This window comes from Crocodylus siamensis, chromosome 3 (assembly GCF_052110815.1).
Source record: "Crocodylus siamensis isolate JL-2025a chromosome 3, ASM5211081v1, whole genome shotgun sequence".
In the NCBI taxonomy this organism is placed as follows: Eukaryota; Metazoa; Chordata; order Crocodylia; family Crocodylidae; genus Crocodylus; species Crocodylus siamensis.
Window position 1 is genome coordinate 195,056,873 of NC_143397.1, and position 27,155 is coordinate 195,084,027.

At 42.8% G+C, this 27,155-nt stretch overlaps 1 protein-coding gene across 3 annotated transcripts in view; it reads left to right on the forward strand.

Moving 5' to 3' along the window:
- Positions 1–27,155, forward strand: part of NKAIN3 (sodium/potassium transporting ATPase interacting 3) — a 691,062-nt gene that overhangs the window by 601,077 nt on the left and 62,830 nt on the right. For all 3 annotated transcript variants that reach the window (XM_090040058.1, XM_090040059.1, XM_090040060.1), the window contains exon 5: positions 10,104–10,164. In XM_090040058.1, coding sequence (XP_089896184.1) covers positions 10,104–10,164 — 61 coding nt within the window. The remainder of the gene's footprint in view (positions 1–10,103; positions 10,165–27,155) is intronic.

Here is a 27,155-nt window from a genome sequence, read left to right on the forward strand (position 1 = left end):
AACTGCCTGCAAACCACTTGCCCTGTTTGCTGCTCCTGTTCTCTGGCAATGGTCTGCAGTCAATCAAATGAGATTCCCCAAGGGCAAGTATAGTGTCCTGCACTTAGACAAAATGGCATGCACAAATTCACACTGTGGGATGCCTGGCTAGGCTGCAGTACTGCAGAGAAGGACCTAGTGGGTTACAGTAGACCACAAACTGAATATAAGCCAACAGTATGTTCTTGTCACAAAAAAGGCTGATGACTTACTGGGCTTTATTAACAAGACAGTCACTTGTAATTCAAGGCAAGTTTTCTTCAGCTCTGTTCAGCATTGATGAGGCCTTACCTGGAGTCCTGTGCCCAGTTTTAGGCCCCACACTTCAAGAAAGATGTGAAGAAATTGGAAAAAGGCCAGTGCACAGTGATCAAAATGATTAATGGCCTGAGAAGCAATATCTATGAGGAAAAGGCTGAAAGAATTAGGATTCTTTAGTTCGGAGAAGAGAAGATGGAAGCTGGATTTGATAACAGTCTTTAAATAACTGAAGGGCAATTACAGAGGATGGAGATGGGCTTTTCTTTGTCACTGTAGGGCAACAGGACTAGGAACAGTGGACTCAAACTCCAGCAGCAGGAATTTCAGTTGGAGATTAGGAGAAACTTTCTGACTATGAGGGTGGTCAAGCACTGGAACAAACTATCTAGGGAAATTGTGGAATCTCCATCCTTGGCAGTTTTCAAGAGCAGGTTAAATAGATGTTTGTCTGGGATGGTTTAGTAGGGATGCTCCTGATCCCATTTGATCAGGTGACTGGACTAGATGACCTTGTGAGGTCCCTTCCAGCCCTACTTTCCTGTGATCCTAATTAAGGTGCCTTGTTGAGTGCCACCTTAAATATGCATTATGTATTGACATATTTTCTTTGATCCAGCTGATCCTCAGCATGCAAAATAAACAAAAAAAGTAATTATATATCAGATGTAATCATTTTAAGGCTCTAAACTGAAGTGATAAAGCAGGGTGGGTTGATTTAAACCAAAGTGATTTAAATCAACAATTTTAATCAACACGATTTCAATCTGCAAACAGGAAAGCTCATTTTAAATCATCATTATAAATCTTGTTTAGCATTTATACTTTTTAGTTGTTTTCCTATGGAAATGTTGTTCCTTATTCACTGGTAAATGTTAAAACCTGCTGATTTCCAGCAAATATAGACTTTGCACTGAATTTGGTACTGCTTTTTTTCTAACATGAGGATATACTACATCTGTTTTTCTAAAGCAGTTCTAGAACTTACCATAAATTTATTCAGATGCTTAATTTTTAAGAATGTTATACCTTATCATAATTCTGTAGGATTAAAATTCAAAAGAGGGCATTGAATCATCCAGTATGACTTCCTATATACATCAGACCATTAAATTTCACCTATATATATATATATATATATACTAAGACCAAAAACTGTAATTAGACTGAAATGTTTCAGACCTCGGGAGACTACACTGTGCAACAAGGAGGAAACATGAGAGAGCCTGAGTTTTGTGAATGATTGAGGCACTTGCAATGGCAGGGAAGATTCAGTGAGATATAATCAGATCAGAAAAATGAAAAATGGCTGCCCTGGCCACAGGAAAGGACCTGGTGGTCATACTGGATTGCAGACTGAGTATGAGTCATCCATGTATTATCGCAAAAAAAAAATGTGGAATAACTTTGACAAAGTTGTAGAAAAACTGGAACAAGCATGTGAAGAAAGGTTGGAAAAATTGGGATTAGTTACTCTGGAGAAGAGTAACCCCTCTTCACTGGGAATGGGCATCTCTCACAGGGCCAGACAGCAGTTCATAAAGCCCATGGGAAACTAGCAGAATTCCCAGAAATTTGACCAGCATACAGAAGTTATTTAAAGTGCTGTAGTTTGCTAAAGTGCTATAAAATACAGCACTTCAAATTTAATACTTAATTTAACAAGGGATAATTTAAAGCACTGTGCTCATTTTTAAAGTGCTGTAAAGCCATGCACTTCTGTTAAGTCATAGTAACAAAGCACTTTAAATGATGAAAAAAGCAACTTCTGTACACATCCAATGGTCTTAAATTGCAACCAGGAGTTTTAGGTTCGATATAAGAATAACTTTCTAATTATAAGGGTGGTTACATTGTTTTAAAGTTTACTTGAGAGGTTATGGAATTTCCATCACTGAAATATTTTAAAGGAAATTTACATAGATATTTTGTCTGAGATGGTTTGAACATAGGCATTGGACCCTACAGGACCAGCAAAAGTTCCTTCCCTATTTTTTTGTGATTCTGTGATCCCAGAATGTTAACCACTGCCACTGTTACAGAGGAAGGAGATAAAGGTTTTGGCAATCTGTTTTAGGAGAAAATTCCTTCTAGTGATCAATATGAAACGTTAAGAAAAAATCAAAAAGAAAAAAATATTCTTTTTACCATCACAAAGTTCTAATTCAATCATGGCATCTCCTGTCTTCAATACTGGCTCCTCTCTAATGCTCCAGATCATTTTATTATAAAATTATGTATGATCTTTTTTCCTAAATATATAAGGACAAACAAGATTATCAGCATAAGTTTTGTATTTAACGTTAACTGATTGAGAGTATGGTAAACTGGTGATACAGATATTCTCTTGACCAGTTTGTAAATCCTAGTGGGACACAGGCATCTTGTTCATCAGCTGTATTAAAACTGAACTGCTTTTGGACATGCCCAGAAACAGACATTTAGGTATCTGGGGAACTTGACTGTCAGGAACTAAAGTGTCTAGGGACTTAAATGCCTCCAAAGTCAAGTGAGTCACACTTTTGAGGCTATGTATTTTAAACTTAGGCACCTACCAAGGCAATTAGGCAGAACTTAGGTACCTAAATCCTTTTGTAGACTGAGTTCTAGATGCTTATCATTTACCTTTTGGGTGCTTAAAGACCTTAAAAATTCTAACCCTCATGGTCTTACTATTTTAATAACCACTGTAAAACTTTATTGAAATGTAAGAGGAGAAAAATAATTATCTTTCAGGTAATTTGCACTGAGTTTTCTTTTGTAATTGGGGAAAATAGTCTTCACTTTATCACTTGGTACCAGGCCAATAGCCAGCATTTCGGATATTAAAAAGCCAAGCACACACCAATCAGTCCACTGCAAATTGGTGATTAACATGATGGCTGGATGGATTTACATGAGCATAACATTATTAATTAAACAGCAGTTGGGTTAATCAAGATAGCAAAGGTAATTTGTAGGAATAAATATTTTATTAATGTGTCCATCAGTAAAGCAGAAAAGTAAAAGGAGATATTTTAATTACTTAATTTATAATATTCAGTTCATGCCTAGTATCATCTGTTTAAAGATCTGGAGATAGGTCTAATCTACAGAATGGTATGTTCCCAGCTTATCATTCCCTGTTAATTGTATTGTAGATTTCAGTTACCTGACTATAATTACTGGTATGTAATTTATCAGCTGGGTTTTACTGTCCACTGGTGAATATGAATCTGACAGTGGAATGCTAAGAGGTTCTTTTGTTGTATGCAAGTTTGCTCTTTAGTAATGTGTATTTTCTAATTTAATCAGCAAGATAGATGCTCATAGGTGGTAGAGGGTTATGATACTTGCCATCGTGATTAAAGACCTGATCTTTCCTCCTGTTCCCCAAAAGTCTGTGCTTGTACTACATGATTTGCTGGTGTATAACTACATTGATAAAGAATCTAAGAATGCCCAGGGAAGAAATGGTGCATATTTTAAACATAGTATATAAACTAAACATAATGTGAAATTTAGATTTCTCTCCATGAGAGAGATTTACTCCATCTGGGGTATCAATGTATATAAAACACCCAGTGATATTGCTGCTTTCTGTCACAGATTAGGCAAAGGCATAACAGTAGAGTAAGCACCAGGCACCTACTAGGATGTTAGGAGTTACATTTAAGAAAGGGATTGATGAGACATGATGGTGTAACAAAATGCAGGCTTGCCAAGTCATTTAACTTATCTGGAAAGAAGCTCTCTCATTTTACATTATTTTTCCATATAACTTTTTTTTTTTTTACGTCTTGGGGTTTATTATATATTCATAAGAGTGAGCCTATAAATAGAAAAATACTTTTCAATAATAGAAAGTAAGAATTTCAAATGAATTATCCTTTCATCCACTCTAGATCCAGCCAAACAGGACTAGTAACTTTTATTTATGCACAGGTTTAAAAAAAACAAGAAGCACCTTTTTACATAGTGCATAGGTAACTTGTGGAATTTGTTGCCACAGGAGACAGTAGAAGCAGATAGCATAACTGGGTTCAAAAAGGAATTAAACAAATTAATTGAGGACAGTTCCATTGATAGCTGTTAAATAGAACAGCTTTTCCCTCTCATACATGGGACAAGTGTTGTCCATTTACAATGTCAGAACTGGAACTGCCATAAGCACTCTAACAGCAGGCTCATGGTATTGCTAGCCATGCACAGCTAGAGTTGGGCTCAAGGTACTATAGTATGTTGTTGGCAGATACACCTTGATGCCAGCACTCTCCACTCACCATAGTCACTCTCCACTCACCACTCATCATTGTCTCCAAGTCATAGATGTTACCATGCTGATTGTGATGAGCCAGGAGATGGTTTGTAATATTTCACTGAGTGTTATGTTGGACTGTTTTCCCTATCCCATTTTGCATTGCTTCCTGCCTGAAGGTGTGCTAACAGAGAGCTCTAATCTACTTGCTTACAACCTCCCTTTTCACCTTTCTCTTCCACAGTGGACAGCATCACCATTCTGCTGCTCAGGCATGTCCTTGGAGTCATCTTTGACTCAGTCCTCTCTTCAGCTACGATTTCCAGATTCTTTCTGTATAATTTCTTTAATACAGTATATGGCATTTCTTATTCCACCACCTAGCTAAAATTCTCATCCAGGCTCTGATCATCTTGCATCTTGGTTACTAGAGCATCATTTCCCTAGGCTTTGGCAAATATTCTCTTGACCAACCCATATCTATCCATGATACTGCAGCAAAGATCACTTTTCTAGTCTTGTTGTTTTGTGTCACCTGTCTCTATGCATCTCTCCCCCTTCCCAAACACATCAAATAAGCTACCTGTTTTTATTTTCAACATCTGTAACAGCCTCTCCTATATATCATCTTTCATTCAGTCTGAGATGTTCACTTTAACTTCTCATGAGCCCAGAACTATCATCTAGTTCTTACATTTTTAAAGAAGCACTTTCATGTTTTTTCCAACAGTACTCTTCACATTCAAGAAGAGCTAGTAGTAAAATCTATGTGGGTAACTAAATGTCTTCCTTCAAAATTCTTCTTTGTGCTGCTGCCTACAAAAACTAGCAAATGGTGCCCTGAGATCACTCTTCAGCATGCTAACCATCAGTATCATCTCCTTGTACTCCCACCACCTGTTGTCTCCTGGCCCCCTACCTAGATCTGAAGTTCTTTGGTACAGAAACCATCTTTTCTGTTGTGTTGATACATCACTTATCACAACCAGGTTTGGTCCAGGAGCTGGACTCTTGAGTACTATCATCATCAACCAGTGGTATACTGAGAAAGTATGGTTAAGACACACCTTAGCCACTGTGCCCCAGTCTGGGCAATACAAGTAATAAGTAACAACAACTTTTCTAAAACTGTACATTTCTTCCTAAATAAAAGTAATCAGTTTTCAGATTGCTTCCAATATCTGTATGTCTCTTACTTCAATTGTCAGATGCTCATAAAGAGGCAAATCGCAAACCCAGGGTGTGCAAAAAGATAGAGCCCTGGGAGAGAATATACATAAGCCACTGGGGAGTCTGGAGGTCAGTGCTGATCCTGGGGGTCTGTGAGAACAGAGCCACATGAGTCTATGACTATGAAGGCATAACAGGTACACCCTGTGCATAGCAAATGTACCCTGGTCTGCCACACTAGGGTGGCCTACTGCCAGTCTCAGATCCCTGGGGTGCCAATGGCCTCACTCTTTATCCCAGTCCACTGAAGGAGTGGTAGCAGCTGAGCAGCAGAGTATCCAGAGTTCCCCTCCTCTAGTGCAAGACAGGATTTAAACTGATATATACATGCACACAAATTATAGGCACTTGAATTTATGAACAACATAAAAAGGAAAATACATAACTAAGCTAATAATTTGGGTTACCAATTAACAACAAACAGCCCAACATTTATTAATTTGACCCCAACATACTTAACTATACATTAATAACATAACACTTTAAATACATGAATGACTTAATACCCTGTGCCCGCCAGGCTTTATTCACTCCGTAGGGTACCACCCTTTTGATGTCATCCCACCCCAGGACCCTTGAGGGTAGTGCGTGTGTTCTTACTCCACCTCGCTGCCCCCGTTCTCGCCTGCCATGTCTTGCTGTACCGTCAATGGGGGAGGGGGGGAGTGTCTAGCGAGTCCCTCGTAGCCCAGGTCTGACCCGGCGGGTGTACTTGGGGCTCCAACCACCCCTGTACCCCGGCCTCACGCCACTTTCAGAAGCGGACCCTAAGGAGGAGACATGTGGCTCCTCTTGCCCCTCAACAGCCTTTCCCTATCCCTATCCCTTATACCTAAAGGGTCGAGCCTCTACAATTACAGGTTTGGCTCTGGACCCTCAGTCCTTAGGACCTCCGTCCCTAATAGACACGGGCACCTGTGGTTCCAGCGGCGACCCCGCCTCAATCTGGCTCCTCCCTCGGGACCCTTGCCACCCTGCCATGCCCCGTGTGCACCTGGTTCCTGTGGGTCTTCCACAACGCCTCCTCTACCTCATCATCTTGTCTGGATGCCATCCGTCCACTGCCGGCTCCTGGCAGCTGTTGCCGGTTCCCCTGCTCTCGCTCTTCCTGCTCCGGTGGTGACTGCTGCCGTCTGGCTTGTTCCTCCGGCGGTGTCAGCTGCAACCCAGCTTGCTTCCCCTGGGTAGAGGGTCGTTCCAGGGCTTGCCCCTGCTGCAATCCCTGCAGCCGCTCCACTCTCGGGCCATCTGCCCCTCCCTCTGCCGCCACCGCCGCTTTTATCCTCGCTGGCCAGCGGCTGGTGCTGATGTCACCGGCCGGCCGCAGCTGTATAAAAAGCTGGCTCATGAACTGCACGGGTTTTGCCGGTGCGTCGTCCCCTGCTGCAGGTAAGTATCTTATTTCACCCCGGTCTCCGGGACATATCGCAATGCTCAGGGTGACAATAAAATGCCTTTTGTGACTTTTCAGTTGTCAGCAGGAGACGTGCAGCTCGGGGTCTGTTAGGCTCAGCACACACCCAGGTCTTCAAGTGGGTTTGCAGGCAGCAGCCAATAGAGGACGCTGTTCTCTCTGGCTCATCTGGTAGCTGATTCTGGCTCCTGATACCTTCACACAGTGCTGTCCTACCCTGATATAAACCTTAACTCAAAGGCAAACACAACAAAGCAACACAAAAGCCACTGCACTTCTCAACCCCTCTGGGACTCTCCCATAGGTGGCAGAAGACTGAGGCTAATGGGGCTTAGCACCTCCCCAAATTTTTCACTGTGGCCAGTGACAGCAGCAGTATCATGGCACCACCCCACCATCCCCCAGCACCCAGTTCCCAGCATGCAGCTCCTCCTCCACCACCATATACAGCACCAGTGCACTCCAGCCCCCACAACAGCCCTGCAGGAGGGAGGGGCAGGGGTCAGGCAGGGCTCAGCCCCCCCCAATAATATTTTTCCCCACTGCTTATGGTGCCCTTTCCACAGCCCTTTGTGCATCCCCAAAGGGTATCCTCCATCACAAAACTTTCCTGTGTGACACCTGATACCCCACTTCCCCTCAGGCCAACCCAGCCTTTCACAGATGCCTAAGACAACCTGGGCTATCTTCCTCCAGTCTTGCCTTCCCTTGAACCCCACATGGAGACACAGGTTCCTGCTGGCTGAGTCCCTGCGGGGACCAGCCTGTCACATCCTGTAGCCCCAGCTTGCATAAGTAGCACTAGAAAATATTATTTGCAGGGACTAAGCAGTGCAGAGAGTGCCCACCTGCCCCTGTCCCTGCCCCTCCCTCCCGCAGGGCCAGGCCGGGGCTAGTACATGCTGGTGCTGTGCACACAGCAGCAGAGGAGTGCACAGCAGGGGTGCTCAGCACAGTGCTCTCACCAGCCCAGTTTGGGAGAGCTAAGCCCTGTTAGCCCTGGCCTTCTGCCGCCTGCGCTGGCTTGGTTGCTCAGAGCTGCATGTTCCCAGGCCTGCCACATGTCCCCTCATGAGCTCTGGCCACCCTAGAGGGTGGATCCACCCCACAAGGCTCCCTCTCCCCTCTCTGGCCGCATGTGCACACCTTCTCTCTTAAAGGAACCCTCCCAGCCGATCAGGAGGTTGGGATTTTTCATGGGCTAGCTGTGGCCTGTCTTTGTTTTCCCAGCCTCTTACAAGGACTTCCCTCCTCTAAGATGTCTCTGCTGGGGCAGATTTCCATTTGCCTTCAGTCTGGCATCCTTAGAGGGACAAACTTCCTGCTCCCTATGGTGCCTGAGAAGGGACAAACCTCCTCTGCTGCATGGCACACTGTGCCCAGTGTGGAGCACTTGCTTCAAGGTGTGTGCACTTTATGCTCATGACACAAGTTTGCCAGGGAAGCCAAAGGAAGTGCCAGAACTGCAAGCAAGTTAGGTGAAAGAAGGCTTTGAGCTAAACAGGCTAATGTGTAGGACCCAAAAACATCACCCTGGTGATTGTCCAGAAAGCAGTGTTTTGTGGGATGGTGCAGCTGCATTAAACCCTGTGATGATGGCTCTTATTCAGAAGGAAAGGTGGCATTAGTTCTCTATGGCTTAAATCTCCTTGAAGGATTAATCCCTTGGAAGAGGATTAAGCTATTAGGACTACTTTACTTCCGAATGAGAGCATCCAAAGAGGGTGTTAATGCTCTTGATCTTACATGCACTGACTTCACATCTTTAGTTAATTCATCTCAAGTCTCCCGAGTGTCCTCCTGATGGGAAGCCCTTTGTCTGCCAATAAACACCCTGGAGCTGTTCAGCAAGATTCTGGCACAACCAAACTGAAAGGCAGTTTGGGAGGATTTTTCTGCCTATGGTGTCACTTCTGTTAAATCATCATTGTTAGAGGTAACTTATCATCATAAAAATATTTGTGAAAAGAACCCCATTTTATTACTGATCTTCAAAATGGACCAGATTGTAGGTATTTAAAAAGGTCTGAGGTAAAAATAACCCCAAACATTCCTACAGGGTCCTACGTGACATAGATTTAAGACTCTGTAACACTATCAATAAACACCATTTATTTTCTCAACAACAAAGATTTCTAGGGCAATCTGGTTTAAAATGTTTGTTTGACCGATTCACTCCTTCCTTGGTTATAAGAGAACATTTTGTCTACCCGGGAAATAAATCAAGCGGAGCCCCATCCTTCCTTTCTGTGTTACAAGTAACACAGAATGAAGCCAATGAGGATGTTTTTGCAGGAGCTTCTTTTAAATAAGTGGCATTTCTGGTTGGGCTTTCAGGAATGAGGATGTTTCAATTATTTTACAATGAAGCAGACTTACCCTGATAAAGTATTTCCTGAAGCCGATGAATTTAATGACCTGTTTTCTGTAATGCAATACTACACTTCATGCAACATAAGCTGAAGATTTAGTGACTTTCTTAATTATTTAATTACGTATTTTCTTTGCATACAGTAAATACGACATCCTTTTAACATGTAAAGTGAATGTGTGGGGGCTCCTTCAGCAACTGATTTACCTTCCTAGTTAGTATTCATTGTCAGTGAAAGAATGTGTGCACTTAGGGAAGAGAATACACCGTAAATGGCAGAAAGAAGTTAAACACAAAGGTCCAGTTTCTTCAAATTGGTGTTAGTTGTGCAACCCTGCATGATCTTAATGAACAGATTGGTTGTAAATGAAGTTAAAATATAGCCCTGCCTTAATGAGGTTATGTGTTCAAATTGTGTAATCACCTGTGTTAAAACCGTTATGTAAGTTAGGAAAGTAAAACAAATATATTTTTTAATTTAATCTTGGCACGTATATTTTTAAGCATCTGTTTTTATTTTTCTAATAATTATTTTTCCTTTTATTTTCATGCAGTTGATTGGTTTTGTGTATGCCTGTTACGTGATCAGTGTTTTCATGGAAGAAGAGGACAGCTGTAAGTACTGATACACACCTATCCATCTCTGGAGCTTCAGTAGCTAAGGAGAAAATATTCTTGCAATTGCCAGCTTCAGAGATGGAGAACTGAATTTGCAAAATGTGGCTTTCCGTCACTTTCAGATGACTCTGTTTATTCAAATATTTGTATAGATATTGCAGGTAAAAGAATTATTGGATGCAAGATGTATTTAGCTTTTGTGAGCTATTTCAGCCTCTTGAAAGGCATACTGCTCAAAAACATGAGAGCCAGAATGTGCATATACAGGTTTTGTGTATGTTAATATAACTTGAATCAAAGCCCCTTTAAAAACTGTCTTGAAGATATTCAACTCCTGGTAATAGATAAATACATATAGTAGGATTACAACAAACTAGATTGTTTTGATCCTGTGTTTTAAAACTGCATTTATGGGGAAAAATATAACTAAGGAATTTGAAAAGTAAGGAATTAAGATAGACCCTGTATAATAAGTATTGTTAGAAAGCTACTAAAGAAAATCCTGAACAGGAGCAGAACAGTTGTTCAGATGACATGCCAAAGTATATTATGGAAATTAGCTAACAAGCTAACAAACTTTCTATAACGTCTCACCTATTCCAATTATTTCTTTTATACAATGATAGTGGTACTGGAAGTGGTCCATTCTTCAAATGAGTAGTAGTCCTGGAAATTAGTTTCTTATATAGAAAAACATGTATAATGTAACTTTTCTCAACAGGAAATAAGTGGAATAAATGCCAAGATAAAAAATACTGCACAGTAGATGCAGCTATACCAGGGGTGGGAAAAATGCAGCCCAGGGGCTGGATGCAGCCTGCCAGACCATTCTATCTGGCCTGTGGGGTCCCTAAAAAATTTAGAAAATTAATATTTATCTGCCCCTGGCTGCCTATCATGCAGCCCTCAATGGCTTGCCAAAACTCAGTAAGCGACCCTTTACCCAAAATAATTGCCCACCCCTGAGCTACACCCTCTGCAGAAAATTTCCTCTGCAGAAAATTCAGGTACATTAAACTGTGCCTGGACATGCATCTGAATGTGTGTCTGTCAGGAGCAAATTTGCTCCTGATGACAGCAGTTCTGTCTAGGGCTGTTCCTGTCATGCTTTGCCCCCCTGAAGCAGCCAAGGGGAGCTCCAGGCTCCCCCAGGTGCCATCCTCAGGCTGGCAGAGGGCACAGGGATCAGGTCTGGGCTCTGGAGGGTGGGGGATTGGTATCCAAGCTGCAGGGCATCTCCCTCCCAGCAGTCTGGTGATTGACGCCAGCTGCTCCTCCATTCTGCAACTGAGAAGGAGCTCCAGGACAGCTCTTCCTGCCCTGCAGAGACTTGGGCTGTCCCCAATCTCTGCATGGCTGGGAAGAAACTTCCCTGGAGCCTGGACAGCTCTCTCGGCCCTGCAGAGATTGGAACTTAGCCAAGCAGCAGTTGTGGCCCCCTGCTGCCTGGGCTGACCAGAAGCAACTGTTCCCAGTTGGGGTCTACATGTCTCCTTCAGCACAGTAGTTAATGTGCTGTTTTTCTAGTACCTGTATGTATTGGTACTAGCAAATGGCACATTAGCTACTTTAATACTCAGTAACTGAGGCACAAGTGTAGACGGTGACACTTTACTGTGCATTAGATTAGTCTAATGTGCAGTAAAGCATCTTGTGTAGATGCACCCAGCTAAAGATTAGCAATAAACAACATACATTTATAGAGAATAAATCCTAACAGAAAAGTTGTGTTGCTATCCCTCCAAAATGAGAAATAGTGAGTAAAAGAAATATACCAGATGAAATTCCTTTGAATCTCAGCAAAAAGTTTGATAATGTCTCACCAGCTCCTAGTTCTGGAAATTGTTGTTCAAAATGGCTCAGACAGAAACACTGACATTCTTCACTGAAATCTGAACTAAGAACCACAAGCAAGTTGTTATACTGTTGTTATAAGAAGGAATGTATTGAGTCGAAGGGAGATGTATAGAGGGATACAACAGACCTCAAAGTCAAGTCTGCTTAACATTTCACTTAGATTCTGAACCAGGAAGAAAACAACGTTTTAGTGTATGGAATTCAAGGATGATGATAATGTGGGGATATATAATACAGAGAAGCCCAAGAGAAAGAAGGGAAGAGAATAACAAAAAAAACTAGAAAAATGAAAACATGTGAAAATATCCTGAAACATGGATTTTTAATAGGAAGGAGAAACCTAAACAGCACAAGTTCTGAGAGAGCTTTAATGACAATGGGCAGAAAACTAAGCAGGAGTTTACAGTACACTGTGGGAGCATCTACACGTTCATTAATGTGCTGTAGTTAATGCGTATTACATTTAGTACCTCTATTACCAGATACTAAATCAATGCACAGCAACCGGCACTGTTGCACAGTAGTGCCAGCACATGCCTTTTAAGTGTTCCTAATGCACAGTAGACTAATACTACTGTGCATTTGTGTATTAACATGGTTTTCACCCATGATCCACTAATGCACAGCATGAGTCTAGTGCACATTTAGTGCCTCATGTAGACATGCCCTGTAACAACAGAAAAGCTAACAGAGTTTTAAATGTATAACCAGAGACCTTCCTTAAGAGGTCAAGAGGGTAATTTATAATGAGGGTGATGATGGTAGTGGTGATGTTTTGATATGACTGCATCTTGAAGTGGATTTTCAGATCTGGGAGCTTCATTTCAACAAACTTGACAGAATGGTAGCATCAAATGATTTAGGTAGGTACATGGGCTGATTAGAAAGGACATGCTATTACCTTTTAATTACTGATAGGGCACATATGCAAACACTTCTCTGTAGATTATCTTTATAATTTACATCACTCCTTACTTTTGTTTATAATGTTGTTGCTGTTGAGTCCATACAGGGATTCTTAATGCCATGCTGCACACATCAGTTATTTTAATGATAAATGTAAAGTATAAAAAGCAGTTATCTCCCACCAGGAAATAGAGCATGATATTGAAAAATGTAATCACCTTCTAAAAATGCTGTACCATATAATCTATATTCAGCATCTAAAGGTTTATGGTCAAGTGAATGTGCTTGTTCAATTAGGCCATGATTCAACTGCACAAAAGTCAGAGTGAGTTTTCCTGATATCTGCGAAAGCACAGTTGTGGCCATACTAACAAGTCATTCCTGAGAGCCACTCAGTGTTTTATTATGAGAGTTCAATGGGAAATTAAATTATCATTCAGTATTTCCTAGGTTTGGGCCCCAGCATACGTAGTTAAAATGAAAAATATATCTAGTGGTACAATGATACCAAATTCAACATCAGCTCAGTGCACATTCTTTTTGGAAGGTACATGTACCTGCAGTCAGCTTTTGCTGGTCTCTTCATTACACACCAATGGCAGGCTTGCTTACAGTGTTTTGTTGTTTGATGCAAATAGAAATCGTGTTATCTATCCAGTGAAATTTTAGTTTATTGTAGCTCTTTATACTCCATAAATAATTTTTATTTATTAATTTATAAATGTTCCAGATTCTGTGGCCAAAGGCTGAAGTTTGAGTGTGTGCTTATAGTCAACAGAACTAAAAGCAGTATATTTTACTAACTATAGTTTGTTTCTCAAGCAGACTTTCCATGTTAAGACTTCAGTTATCTCAGATAATTTGTCTTTATGCATTGTAGTGAAATCAAGATACTTTTCTTTACATTTCCAAAGGTCCTTATTATTGTACAGCAGCCAAAGCGCAGCGCTTATACAGCACAATGAGAGGCACTAGATATAAATCTCAGATAAATTTTGAAAAGAGGCTTCAATAGTAAAAATCAGTCTGGACATTTACAAATATGGACAAATGTGCTTGTTTCTGTACTGGACTTTTTTGTCAAGACTAAGAGAATAATCATTTTGAAGTAATAGATTAAAACTTGAGTCCTAGTCTAGAATTCTCCTTTTCTAACCTCCCTTACTAAATCTTACTAAAATGCATTGCTTGTGTCTTATACTTATTATCATCAGCTTTCATTAGTTTGTGGAAACCATGCTATTTAAAAAAGAGCAAATAATCGCTTTATTATTTCAAAATCTGCCTATAAATATCCCAGATAACACTCTGAGAGGAACAGAGAAAATGTTGCTAGGATTTATGTGAAAGAAAAAAGAAAAAGTAAGTACAGCTACAGACTCATTGAATGGGGTGGACTAGCTGTTCCAAATATTATATAGTACTATAAAACCAAAAAGCACAAAGTAATAAGAGATTTGGAGTCTTGAATCTAGCCAAACACTAATTCTTTATCAAACAAGAAAATTGAGGATGTGTAAATATGATTATATTACCATGGATTCATGAAAAATCATGATTTATAGAAAAGCATAACCATTCTTGAACAAAGAATTAGTTGTATAAGCAGATATAGAACAAGAGGAACAGGATGATCTAAAGGTTAGGACATTAGCCAGAAGGTTTTAGCAACCTGCTCTGCTACAGGCTTCCTGTAGCACATTAGTCAATGTAACAGGGTTAGAGAGTTACAGCTATGATCATCCAGGAAACATGCAAATCACAAGGGTCTTTTGGAGGAATTTCTTTTATTATTCCAACTATAAAGTTAGGAAAGATTTTAGACGAGCTTTTAGGCACCAAGTATACATCTTCAGGTCTGGGGAAGAAGCAAATGGAGCCTAAACACTAGATAAAATAATTAGCTTGTCTGTAACTCCATATATAAAAGAAAAGAGGCACTTCAAGGAGTGGAAGAGGGCTGTAAACTAGGAGCAAAGAAGTTATCAGAAGTAGCTTCAAACAGAAGCTTAGTTGAATAGAGAATTTAGCCATATAAACAGGAGTGCTCAACCGTCATCCTGTGGGACGGATCTGGCCCCCAGCACCATGTAAGCTGGAATGTGTGGCTACCCATGGGTCCAATCCTCATGTGCAGGGGTGGCATCAGCCCTGCACCACACATCTGTGTTATAAGACCAGACCATTCAGAAGGGAAAGAATCCTTATTACCTAGAGAATACTGGGAGGTTAGAAGAAATACCAGTTCAATTATAATGATCATGAAACCATTGCCTATGAGACTTCATGGTGTTTAGTATCCATAAAGTTACAAGTTTTTGTTCCCAGGCCTGTCTTCTGCAGTGTCTTATAGATTTCCCTTGAGTATAAGGACTGTGTAGTCAGAAACAGTGATGGTTTTGTGAAAAGTATTCTCCCACACGTTATTGGGTGTCTTTAGCCTTTATCTTTTTTCTGTGGTTGGTTGTTCATTCTGGAATATAGTTGTTATTCAGTTTCAGCCATATAGTTTCCATGAGGACATTTAGGGCACCTATACACATGCAGAGAGGTTGCTCCAATGGGCTAAAATTACAGTGCACTGAAGCAGACTTGATTAATCGAGTCTGCTGGAGTGTGGTAGTGACCATGCTCCAGCAGACTCCAGCATCACATGTATCAGCGTTCCTAAGCTGAAAAATGGCAGTGGGGGTGTTTTAACTAAAGCTTGTTCGACGAGCTTTTGTTAAAGTGCCTCCGCCACCATTTTTCAGTTCAGGGATGCTGATGCACATGATACTCTGGGCACTTTCAGAGTTGTGCTAATTAAAGTGCTTATCTGCTCCTGGAGCACATGTATAAACATCCTTATTGCTTTGGATGAGGTATACCTTATAGTGTGATAGACATGTGTAAGATCCATGTAGTCTGATGGTTTTGTTGTGGTGAGTGTTGATTGTGATGGGCATAGAAATGTGTTGACAGGTTTTACAGCTGTTCTTAAGGCAGGGAGGTTCTGTGTTGGTGTTTGTTGATCAGTAGGGAGTTCGCTTCTCACAGTGTATTGGGCCAGGTTTGGAGATTGTTTGACAGCCAGGAGCAGGGAATGGGTAGAGATGGGGTTGGGACTATTTCTCTCAAGGTATGATCGTCCTTGAGTATGGGCTGCAGTAGCATAAGGAGGGGTCAATGAGCAGGACATATGACCCAGCCACTGCCTAAAAGGGCCACTGCCAGAATTCACAGGTGCCACCCAACACTACCTGCATTTCTGGCACCATCAATCAGCAGCAGTGCAACAGTGTGTCAGAGTGCAGGGCACACAGATTGTAGGTCTTTACAGTAGCAGTGGAAATAGATGCTGTGGGTGGGAGATTTCACCCCATGTTTTTACCATCAAGAGCAGGAGCTGCTCAACATGGGTGTCTGCAGCAAATAAATGGGATGAATTGTCCCCCACCCTTCTCAGCAACAGAGAAATCCAGTACCACTCTGACACACTGCTGCACTGAGACTACTTGTTGCTCCCCCTGCATTTTGAAACATCTGGATCCAAAAGGGAGAGGAAGGTTTGCCCTGGACACATTCTTGGCCAACTACACTTTTGACCACCTTCAAGTTTGATGGCCCATTTCTTAGCTTTATAGACAAATTGTTTTTTATTCAGAAAGCTTCAATCTAGATAAGTGATAACTTGTGGGTGAATAGGAAATAAATACACACACATGGACACAGACAAATCCTTTGTCATACCAATCTTTTATGGGTGCACCAATAGAGATTTTTTGGGCCATTACTGATGGCCAATTTTTAATGAGCCATATCAGCTGATACCATTCTGATTGCTGATATGGAGCCAGGCAGCTTGGAGACCAGCATCCAGCTGGTAAGTCTGTTGTGGGGGAAGGGAGGAGGGAAGGGGTGTGGAGCAGGGGAAGATTGAGGCCCCTGTGGTGAGGGAGGGAGTGGGGCTGGGGCAGGGGCAGGAGCTGCACAGCTGGGGTGGGGTGCAGGACAGAGCCATGAGCAGCTCATCCACAGGTATGGTGGGGAGGCAGCTCCTGCTGCTGCACACACCAGGAGACTATGGGGACCATGTGCCCCTGGATCTGCATGCAGGGTGAGGGTCACTGCCACTGCAGGCTGGGGCTGGGGCTGGGGCAATGCTGGGCTCTTCCTGGTGTGGGGCTGGGCAGGGCTGAGCTTAGGGCGATCAGCAGCAGCACTGGGAGGGGAGCTATGGGGGTGCTGCAGCCACCCCAAAATTCACCATAGCCCCCTCCTAGTGCTGCTGCTGCCACCTTGAGCGCAGCCCCAATCCAAACCCCCACCTGGGAAGAGCCCAGTGCTGCCCCCAACCCAGCCTGCAGTGACAGCCTGCCCTCACCCCATGTGCAAATCCAGGGGCCCTCCCGGGGTGCGTGCAGCAGCAGGAGCTGCGACCCCTCCCCACATCCACCAGACAAGCTGCTTGCAGCTCCATCCCATGCCCTGCCCCACGCTGGCTGAGCAGCACCTCCCCCTTCCCGTGCCCCACTCCCTCCCTCTCTGCTGGGGCCTTGATCTCCCCCCTCTGACCCCTCACCCCATGCCCCTTCCCTCACAACAGAATTACTAGCCAGACCCAGCAGCTCTCCACACGGCTGGGCTGCACTGCTGACCATCTGCGTGGTGCGCTGCAGCCGTGCGCGTGTAAGGGGCACTTACTGGTGACATTATCTGCCACATCAGCCAAAAAAAGCCGATTGCCAATACTGTCAGTTTTCCCTATATTGATGACAAGCTGATATGGGTGCACCTCTACAATTTTTATAAACATCTTTCCAAACTTGTTCTAGAAAAGAGCATCTCTGCAAGTTTCTCTAGGACACTGTTTCAGCAGGCCATCCTCCTGTCAGTTTAAAAATTATATACAGATTGAAAGCGGATAAATGTTGGGAGAAGTTCAGTGAGAGGTTATTTTATGCCTCTTAATATATGTACAGCATCTCTCTCTTCTTTGATGATTGTATGTACTGTATATTGCTGCGATATTTTAGCATAGAATAAATCCTGAATCATTTGAGATTCAGATTCTTCTTAATTAAATATACTCTGCAATATTCTGTGCATAAAGTTAAGCCTATTTCTTGGACTGAAACCTGTCAGGCAGGCTTAAAAATTAATAACAGTTGCCTACTTAGTTGCTATGCAGTACTTAAATGGATTTAGAGGGTAGCATTTCAGCTGATGGACACTTTCTGAATAGTAATATATGCTTGAGGAAACATTTATTTCCAGCTATTGCTCTTCTTACTTATGTTTTAGACTGCAGTTAACTTTTCCTTAGAATGAAGATGATTGCAGGTCAAAAGAATGAGAAAGAAGACATGTAAAAGGTGCATTGCTGTAGTGGGGTTAATACCTTCCATCATTCATCCTAATGAAAAAGTCTATTTATATCTCTTCCTTTCATTTTTTCCATTTCTTCCTTTGTAGGCCTATCAATCTATATGAGCCCTTTTGAGAGACTAGAATATGTGAAATCTGTAATCATAAAAGCTTTTCACTGTCCTGTTTGTGAATCATTTTCTCTCAAAATGAGCCCAGAAGCTTGTTACCATCTTGTCACAGTTACTGAATGGTTTTAATAAAGTGGAGACTGGAGGCAAGGCAAAATAAATTGTTAAAAATATTATTAACCTTTATAAATATTTTGCAGACTTTTTTAGTGGAACAATTGATAACAATATTACCACTAAATACTAGACTGTAAATATACCATCTGCACAGCTCCAACAGTGCATGTGTGTCTTATGAGCTGGGAGCAGGAACAGTGCTGTGTAAATTATATGAGTCTGGAGAAGGAAATGAAGTCAGAGGAATAGATTTGCCACAAAACTTACAAAGATGATTCCTGCATTTGTTGTAAAGACAGGCTAGGCCCACCAATTGGTGTGAGGCCTAGCCCAAAGAGGCTTCTGGGAGGAGGCCAAGCTGATACCCTGAAGGCGGGGGTCAGCTTCGTGGAACCTGGAAGCCATGGGATAATGACCTAATATATCTTCTGATGTTTGCTGATAGGCAAAGACGAAAATAAGAAAAAGGGGAACTGTCCTTGCCCTACCAACGGCCCTGGAAAGTCCCAACCCAAAAGGAACTTAAAGATAACAGCTTTTGCTTAGAAATGACAGCTTTGCAAAATGAGATAATAGCTTGGCTCTAATCCCAGAAAGGCAGTGAGGCTAAACCCCCTTCTGGAAGATTTCATAGATTTCATAGACATCAGGGCTGGAAGGGACCTCGGGAGATCGAGTCCAGCCCCCTGCCCAAAGGGCAGGAAGTCAGCTGGGGTCATAGGATCCCAGCAAGGTAAGCATCCAATTTACTCTTGAAGGTGCTCAATGTAGATGCTTGAACCACCTCCGCTGGCAGACTGTTCCAGACCTTGGGGGCTCGGACAGTAAAGAAATTCTTCCTTATATCCAGCCTGAAACGATCTTGCAGGAGTTTGTGACCACTCGACCTCGTCATCCCTTGGGGTGCTCTGGTGAACAAATGTTCCCCCAGATCCTGGTGGTCACCCCTGATAAACTTATAGGTGGCCATCAGATCACCCCTGAGCCTATGCTTTTCCAGGCTAAAGAGTCCCATGTCTCTCAGCCTATCATCGTAAGATCTGTTTTCCTGACCTCTGATCATGCACATGGCTCTCCTCTGAACTCTCTCAAGCTTCTCCACATCCTTTTTGAATTGTGGAGCCCAAAACTGGACGCAGTACTCCAGCTGCGGCCTCACCAAGGCCGAGTACAAGGGGAGAATGACGTCCCGGGATTTGCTCGAGAAGCATCTATGGATGCAAGCCAGCATTTTGGTCGCTTTGCTAGCCACAGCATCGCATTGCAGGCTCATGTTCATCTTGTGGTCAATGATGACCCCCAAGTCTCTTTCTTCTGTAGTGCTATCCAACGTAGCACTGCCGAGCCTATAAGGATGCTGCAGGTTTTTCCTCCCAAGGTGGAGAACCTTGCATTTTTCGGTATTAAACACCATCAGGTTCTCGTCTGCCCATTTGCTGAGCTTGTCCAGGTCAGCCTGGATCACCCGCCTCTCTTCTGGCGTGGATGCTTTGCCCCAAAGTTTGGTGTCATTGACGAACTTAGCCAGTCCACTCCTGACTCCAATGTCCACATCATTAATGAAGATGTTGAACAGTATGGGTCCCAGGACAAATCCTTGAGGGACCCCACTGTTCACAGGGCACCACGATGAATGACTGCCATCAATTACAACCCTCTGAGTCTGACCATGGAGCCAGTTTCCCAGCCAGCAGATTGTGGTGGAGCCAAGGCCACAACTGGCCAGTTTGGTCAAGAGGTGATCATGGGATACCAGATCAAAAGTTTTTTTGAAGTCAAGATATATGACATCAATCTCTTCTCCCTCGTCCAGGTGATAGGTCACCTGGTCATAGAAGGAAATGAGATTGGTCAAACAAGACCTACCCGCAACAAACCCTTAGGATGTTAGCCTGGGCCAGTCCATCAAGGAGGGTATAAAAGTCAGAAGAACTGGGCCCCAAGCAGAACTGGTTTGAGAAGGACAAAGCTGAGGACCCAGTAAAGGAGGTGGTCTTGCCACCCTGGACGCAGGGTGGGGTTCCTGAGACCTATCAGTTAACAACTTAGAACAGGGTGAGGAGTGCCTTTCCTGCAGCCCGATGCACTAGCAGCTTGTAAGCTTACAGTATTGATTTGGTGTGTGTTGTTTTTCAATAAAGAAAGTTATACTTGCTGTTTTATCTTGGCATGTGACCTGTGGGTTACTCATCTTCCTCCTGGGAAGGGAGGGAGCCCTAACAATTGGTAAACCAAAGAAAGTTCAAATCTCTTTATCTGATTAGAACTACTCATGTTTCAAAAGGTGAAATCACTCAGGCAGCAACTTTGCCAACCCCAAATTAATAACTGAGTTAGAATGTTTTTATGTGGCTTCACTACATCTAGGTTATCTTCAGAGCAAATACATTACGAGTACAGATACATTTCCTGAATTTTTATAAACTGTCTTTTAGAAACATCAATTAACAAGTATATTAATTAACACATAATACATTATTATCAAAATTGAAAAACTCCAACTCATTACTGTCTGAAATATAGCATTAAACTTATGCATGCCATTGAGTATCTGTTGTCAGCAGTCAAATGCAAAACAGATATATTATCATCTTGAGTAAAAATGTCACATGTGTTCTACACCTATACTTTGAATCTTGGTTTAAAGCACCAATGGAATACGAGAGAAGTTTTTTTTCTAAAATGGCAAGGAAGTTAGAGGCTACCTGTGAGAATCCAAAAGGTACTCACCTGGGGCACAACAGAACTCGCCAGATCAAGACATCCACGCTGTGGTGGGAGCTTCCTATCCACCCATGCCTGCCTTTACTACCTCAGCAGGTGAAGTGGATTGGTGTGAATCTGCAGCCAGGGCAATATCTGGGGGCCAGGAACAGAGCCAGGGGGAGAGGGAAGCTGATGGCAGAGGGTGAGGAGAAAGGAGCCAGAGAGCCTGAGACACCCGGAGAATGCTCCAACGTCAAGGTAAGCATCTGGCAGGGCGCTGGAGAAGCGATGATGACCCCGCTATGGGGTTGAAGAAGAGAGGAAGGAAAAAGATAAGGACAAGGAGAGGCCCAGGGAAGGCAAGGAAGGTGGATGCCCTAAGCTGTAGGTTCCATTTTCCTTTTTTTCAAGTGTGGCAGGATGCAACCTAGGGGTGCTGTGAACTCCCCTAGCGCCCCCTAGCTACCGTGCCAAACCAGGTTCAATGCACCCTTGCTATCTCGCCCACCACGTCTTTGATGGCAATATCATTAAAGGGAGGCTGCCTTTCTACCCTCTTTGACACGGTGCCTTGAGATGTCCCAGTCCGTGCCCTGGCTTCAGTGACACGGTACACCCTAACCTCTGGGGCCTGTCTCCTGTGCTCCCCTGCCCGCACTGGGCTCCTCACAATCGAGGCTCAGGTGGCCATAACTGTGCCTGGCCTCCAGACCCTCTTTCCAGGTCTTGCGCCCCACTGGGGCTTCTCACCTGTGCCCGCACTGGGGCTTTTTACACGCAATGCTGCCCACACTGGGGCCGGGGTTGATACACCCCCAAAACGCAGCACCCTCTCCGGCGCCAGGAACCCCCATGCTACTGGGGAGCTCCCATGAGGCCTCCTCCGGTCTTATACAACAACAAAACAGAAAACTCACACTCCTGGGTTCCAGTATAAATTCCAAGCCAAACTGGCTAACCTTCCTTCATATCCCTACTAGGGTTTCCTCTACCCAGTGTCCTCATGCAGGAACCGCTCAGACCAGCAGGCTTCTCTGCCCTGCCTACTCCCAGCAGAGCTCCCTCTTCCTCAACTGCCAGAGGGGAACTGATCTCTGGCCTCAGCCTGGCTGTTTATATAGGCCAGGCCCTGCCCCTTTCCGGTCAGCTGAACAAACTGGTTGTCTCGGCATCCCACACCTGTGCTGCCCCGGGGACTGGCAGCTGAGCCCACACTACTGTTTGTCAGTAGCAGGCACCTTAGTGCCCTGCTACACAAAGCCACAACAGTAGGTATGCCCAAATATCCTAACTGAATACTTCAGAATGACTAACCCGAGTACCTTTCCCCATGTGACTCACAATACTACTAGTTCCTGTGACACTTAACACAGGCTAAGTGAAATGAACCTTCTTCCTAGTTTTCACTATAATATTGTTTTGATTTACAGTGGAAATGCTCTTCTAAGAAATGTAATTTTAGAAGTCCACATTACAAAAAGATTCAGTGATATGGCAATATGATGATTTTCAATTGGAATGATATTAATAGTTGATTACAATAACTAAACAATTAATCACATCACCAGATTAATATAAATATGTCTACCATTAATTATTGGCTAAGTCTTTGGTCATTCATTGCCATTTCTTTATTCACTTTCCTCACAAAAATTATTCCTGAGTTTATCATTTTAGACCTACTGAATTAATATGCAAGTATGTAAATATTAAGCATATATACTCCCCTACCCCGCAAGATGGTGGCCAGGGAGTAAGGCACCTGTCAAGGATTGGGGCTACCCTTGTGGCCCTTGACACCTCACCAAAACTTGTTTAAGCGGCCCTCGAACTGAAATAATTGCCCACCCCACTCTGGATTCTTATCCTGTCACCTGGACATGGGGCGTTTTTGCATGTTACATTTAGGATGTGTTAACTGCACTTAAAACATGAGCATCTGCATATTCAAGCAGTACAGCACATGTTAAGCGCACTCATATTATAGCAAATTTAGGACTTTTTACAGAAGGTTTATTTCTAGACTGTATCTGGTATTAGGTAGCACATATTCTGCCATCATCTGCTCCACAAAGATATTACAAGCAACTTGCAATCCCAAGGCTGAGACCCATAATCTGCTGATAGTCAATCCCAGCTCCAGGACTCAACTGGAGTCTCAACTGGAGCCTCAAACTGCCTCCAGTCCTGGGGTACTGCAGTGTCCAGTGACAGAGGCAGCACCCTTTCCCAGGCTCAGTTCCCCATACTTCCTTCCACCTGCTGCCAGCAGCAGAGGCCCAGTTTGCAACAGCTCCTTATGAAGTATGTGGGCTGGGAAACCATAGTAAGCATTACTGTATGTGTGACTGCTCAGAATACATTCTAACTTCAGATAATGGTTACTGGGATCTAAATAAACACATACAAAGTGCCTTGTGCAACAAAGACCTAGATTTTATAACCCCAAGTCCCTCAGTGGGTTAACTGCTTTGTCCCCTTCAGTGTCTTTAACTCACTTTTACCTCTCTCAGCAGTGCCCTCTCCTGTCTTCCCCCTTTCCTAATCCTTTGTATTTAAATTACTTTATTCCTTTCTATTTTGTACCCCTGCACTCTGCAGGTCCATTCATAGCATCTGACAAAATAGGCAGTAGCCTATGAAAGCTCATGTCTCTCTGAATGTGTTAATCTATAAGGTGCCACTCTGACCTGCTTTCAATCTACTTTCAGACTACCATACCTTTCTATAATGAATAATATACCTATTAAACAGAGGAGCATTTACCAAATTGTTATGTTTAATAAATGCACCTGCGCCCCTCAGCTGAAAACATTACTTCCCTAGGCCCAAATACTCTATGCAGCATGCTTTTTAACAAACTGATTTGATTTAGCTAACTTAATATTGATTTTATTCTCATCTCCACCTTTTACCTCTCTGGTCTGTTTAAATCAAATCCCCTCTTAAATGGATATTATCCCAACCCCTGGCTTCCAGCACCTTGGCTTTTCTGTTTAAATTGCATCTATTGTTAAATCAATCTTATTCCAACCTTCAGCTTCCATCTCCTGAGCTTTTCACTTGACATCACATCTAGGCCTAAGTGGTGCCTGGTCCTTTCCCTAGCTTCCACTTAGCTGTTCTGTTAAAATAGACTCTTCCTCTGAATCCATTTTTCCACTTCCAGTTGTGATCTTACATTCTTCTAAGTGGCAGCATCAGATGTTGTGCTTGTACAGAAACTGATCTGAACCCTGTTCATCTGTATAAATCCTTTCTTCACCAAATCTTAGTTTTTCTTCCTCTTAAGCAAGACAAGCTTCCAATTACAGCCTTCAGTTTACATATCTGTTTCAGTGTTACTGTTATTTAAGCGGTGATTTTTCTTATGGCATCAGGTGTATGGGTTTAACTAATTAATAATTTTCAATACTGATTTTAATACTGGATGTGTTTCTCTGGACTGAGAGAAAATTACGTGTCATAAGGTAGTGTACTGAGCTGCATAAATTTTAGAATTGATTGGGTTTTACACCTAAAGTAAGTTGACCATAAATTATATTGATCACATGCTGGTAAAGGACATTGGGATTCATGGAGTTGGATGGTTTCAGTGTAGATGAATATTGCCATTTCCTCCTATTATATCTCAGCAGATCTGACTGGTTTAAAAGACTCATACATGAACTGGCAAATTAGCATTCTGAGTTCTCAGAGCCTTCTGCTGCAGGCCCCTTGCTCAGTTTGGGAGACCAAAAATGAAAAGAAGAATCACAACTTTCATTCTTATTGAAAAGAAAATCTCCAGCCTCTCTCTTTGCAGAGATAACCTTGAAAAAAAAATGTAAATTGATCTATAAAAGCTCATCTGAGCTTAGAGTGTCATTGAGTTTTCCCAAAGCTAGAATTATAGGATTATAAGGGATCTTGAAGGTCAGCTAGTCTCCCCCTGCAGAGATGCAGGATTTGCCATTTTTAACGGTCCCAGACAGATGTTTATCCAGCTGCTTCTTGAAAACTTCCAGTGGAGGGCCTATAACTTCCCCAAGCAGCTTGTTACATTGGTCTACTGTTCTTAAGTTGGGAAGTTTTTACTAACATTTGTTATTGCAAAAGAGTAAAAAAAAAAAAAATACTCTTTTGCAATAACTTTTTTTGGGGGGGAGAAAGAGAAAGAAAGAATCGTTGTGCATATAATAGAGAAAAGAAGAAACCTTAACTTTTATTAAGAAATCTCTCCTCCAAATTAGCATTACTATGAAACATAAGGTATAGTTAATTTGAAACGTAGGTCCCTCCAGTACCCATGCTGAGCTGTTCTGGGAAAATTATTATGGATCTCAATCCTAACTAAATGGAGGGAAAATTGTAAAAGTGAAAACTAGAAATGACAGAGCAAATCAGTCCTTGTAAACCCAAGATTTGAGTGTGGAATTCAAAGAGGGCAGTGTGGTCCAGTAGGATCAGAAAAAAATGAACAATACTTTGCACTTATCATTACAAATCATCAAAAACAGTTATTGGCAAAACCTAGTAATAAAGATTCATAGGTGTGTAAAGTTGGAAGGTGGGAAGAACAATAGACAAAAATGACAGTCCATCTCCAAGATGCCAAACAAGAGATGAGAGTCTTAAAACTGACCAGCGGTCACATAATGGTCACATCAAGGGAGAGATACTGTAGAAAAAATGATGCTTTTCTAGTGATTCATATGTGTTATCTTAGTTGAAGAGAGGTTCTTAAAGACTAGAAAGTGATTCTAAGAAGTGACTTTTAAAGATACTTTGTGAAATTGCACAGTATGTGGTTTAACTGCAATAATGGAGTGAATGGAGTTTTAAGTAGCTTTCTAAGATATGGAATACAGAACACTTTGAAAAGCAGTTTCAAGATTAAGGATGGCTGATACAGTCCTAGGAAGGAAAGGTTGAGTCTCTCCTATTTGGAAACTTCTTTGATGTTCCTTGCATCTTTCATCTACTTTAGCAGTAATATTCTCAGATATTACAAGTCTCTAAATATCTCATGTTAATATCTCAAGAGTCAAAACACTGATAAAATGCAGGACAGTTCAGTAGCAAAGATGAAAGTGAAAGTGACTTCACTGCTAATGTCTTCTTTAAAATAGTTTCATAGTTTCTAGGGTTGGAAGGGACCTGAGCAGATCATTTAGTCCGACCCCCTGCCATGGCAGGAAAGAGTACTGGCCTCAAACGACCCCAGCAAGATGTGCATATAACCTCCTCTTAAACACCCCCAGGGTAGAAGCCTGCACCACTTCTCTTGGAAGTTGGTTCCAGACCCTAGCTGCCCTGACCGTGAAGTAGCGCCTCCTGATATCTACCCTAAACCTATCCTCTGCCAGCTTGTGACCGTTATTCCTGGTCACTCCTGGCGGTGCTTGGGGGAACAGTGACTCCCCCAATGCATGCTGATCTCCCCTGACTAGTTTATAACAGGCCACTAGATCCCCCCTCAGCCTTCTCTTGTGGAGGCTGAACAGGTTCAGGTCCCATAGCCTCTCCTCATAGGGCCTGCCCTATTGTCCCCTGATCATACGAGTGGCCCTCCTCTGGACCCTCTCCATGCTGTCCACATCCCTCTTGAAGTGTGGCGCCCAGAACTGGACGCAGTACTCCAACTGCGGCCTGACCAGTGCCGCATAGAGGGGGAGGATCACATCTTTGGACCTGTTCGAGATGCATCTGTGGATGCATGACAAGGTGCAGTTGGCCTTCCTAACTGCCTCTCCACACTGCCGGCCCATGTTCATCTTGGAGTTAATGATGACTCCCAGATCCTTTTCCGCCTCTGTGCTGACAAGAGGGGAGTTCCCTAACCTGTAGGTATGGTGCTGGTTGTTCCTCCCCAGGTGCATCACCTTGCACTTGTCTGTGTTGAAACCCATCCTATTCTCGTCCGCCCACCCTTGTAACCTG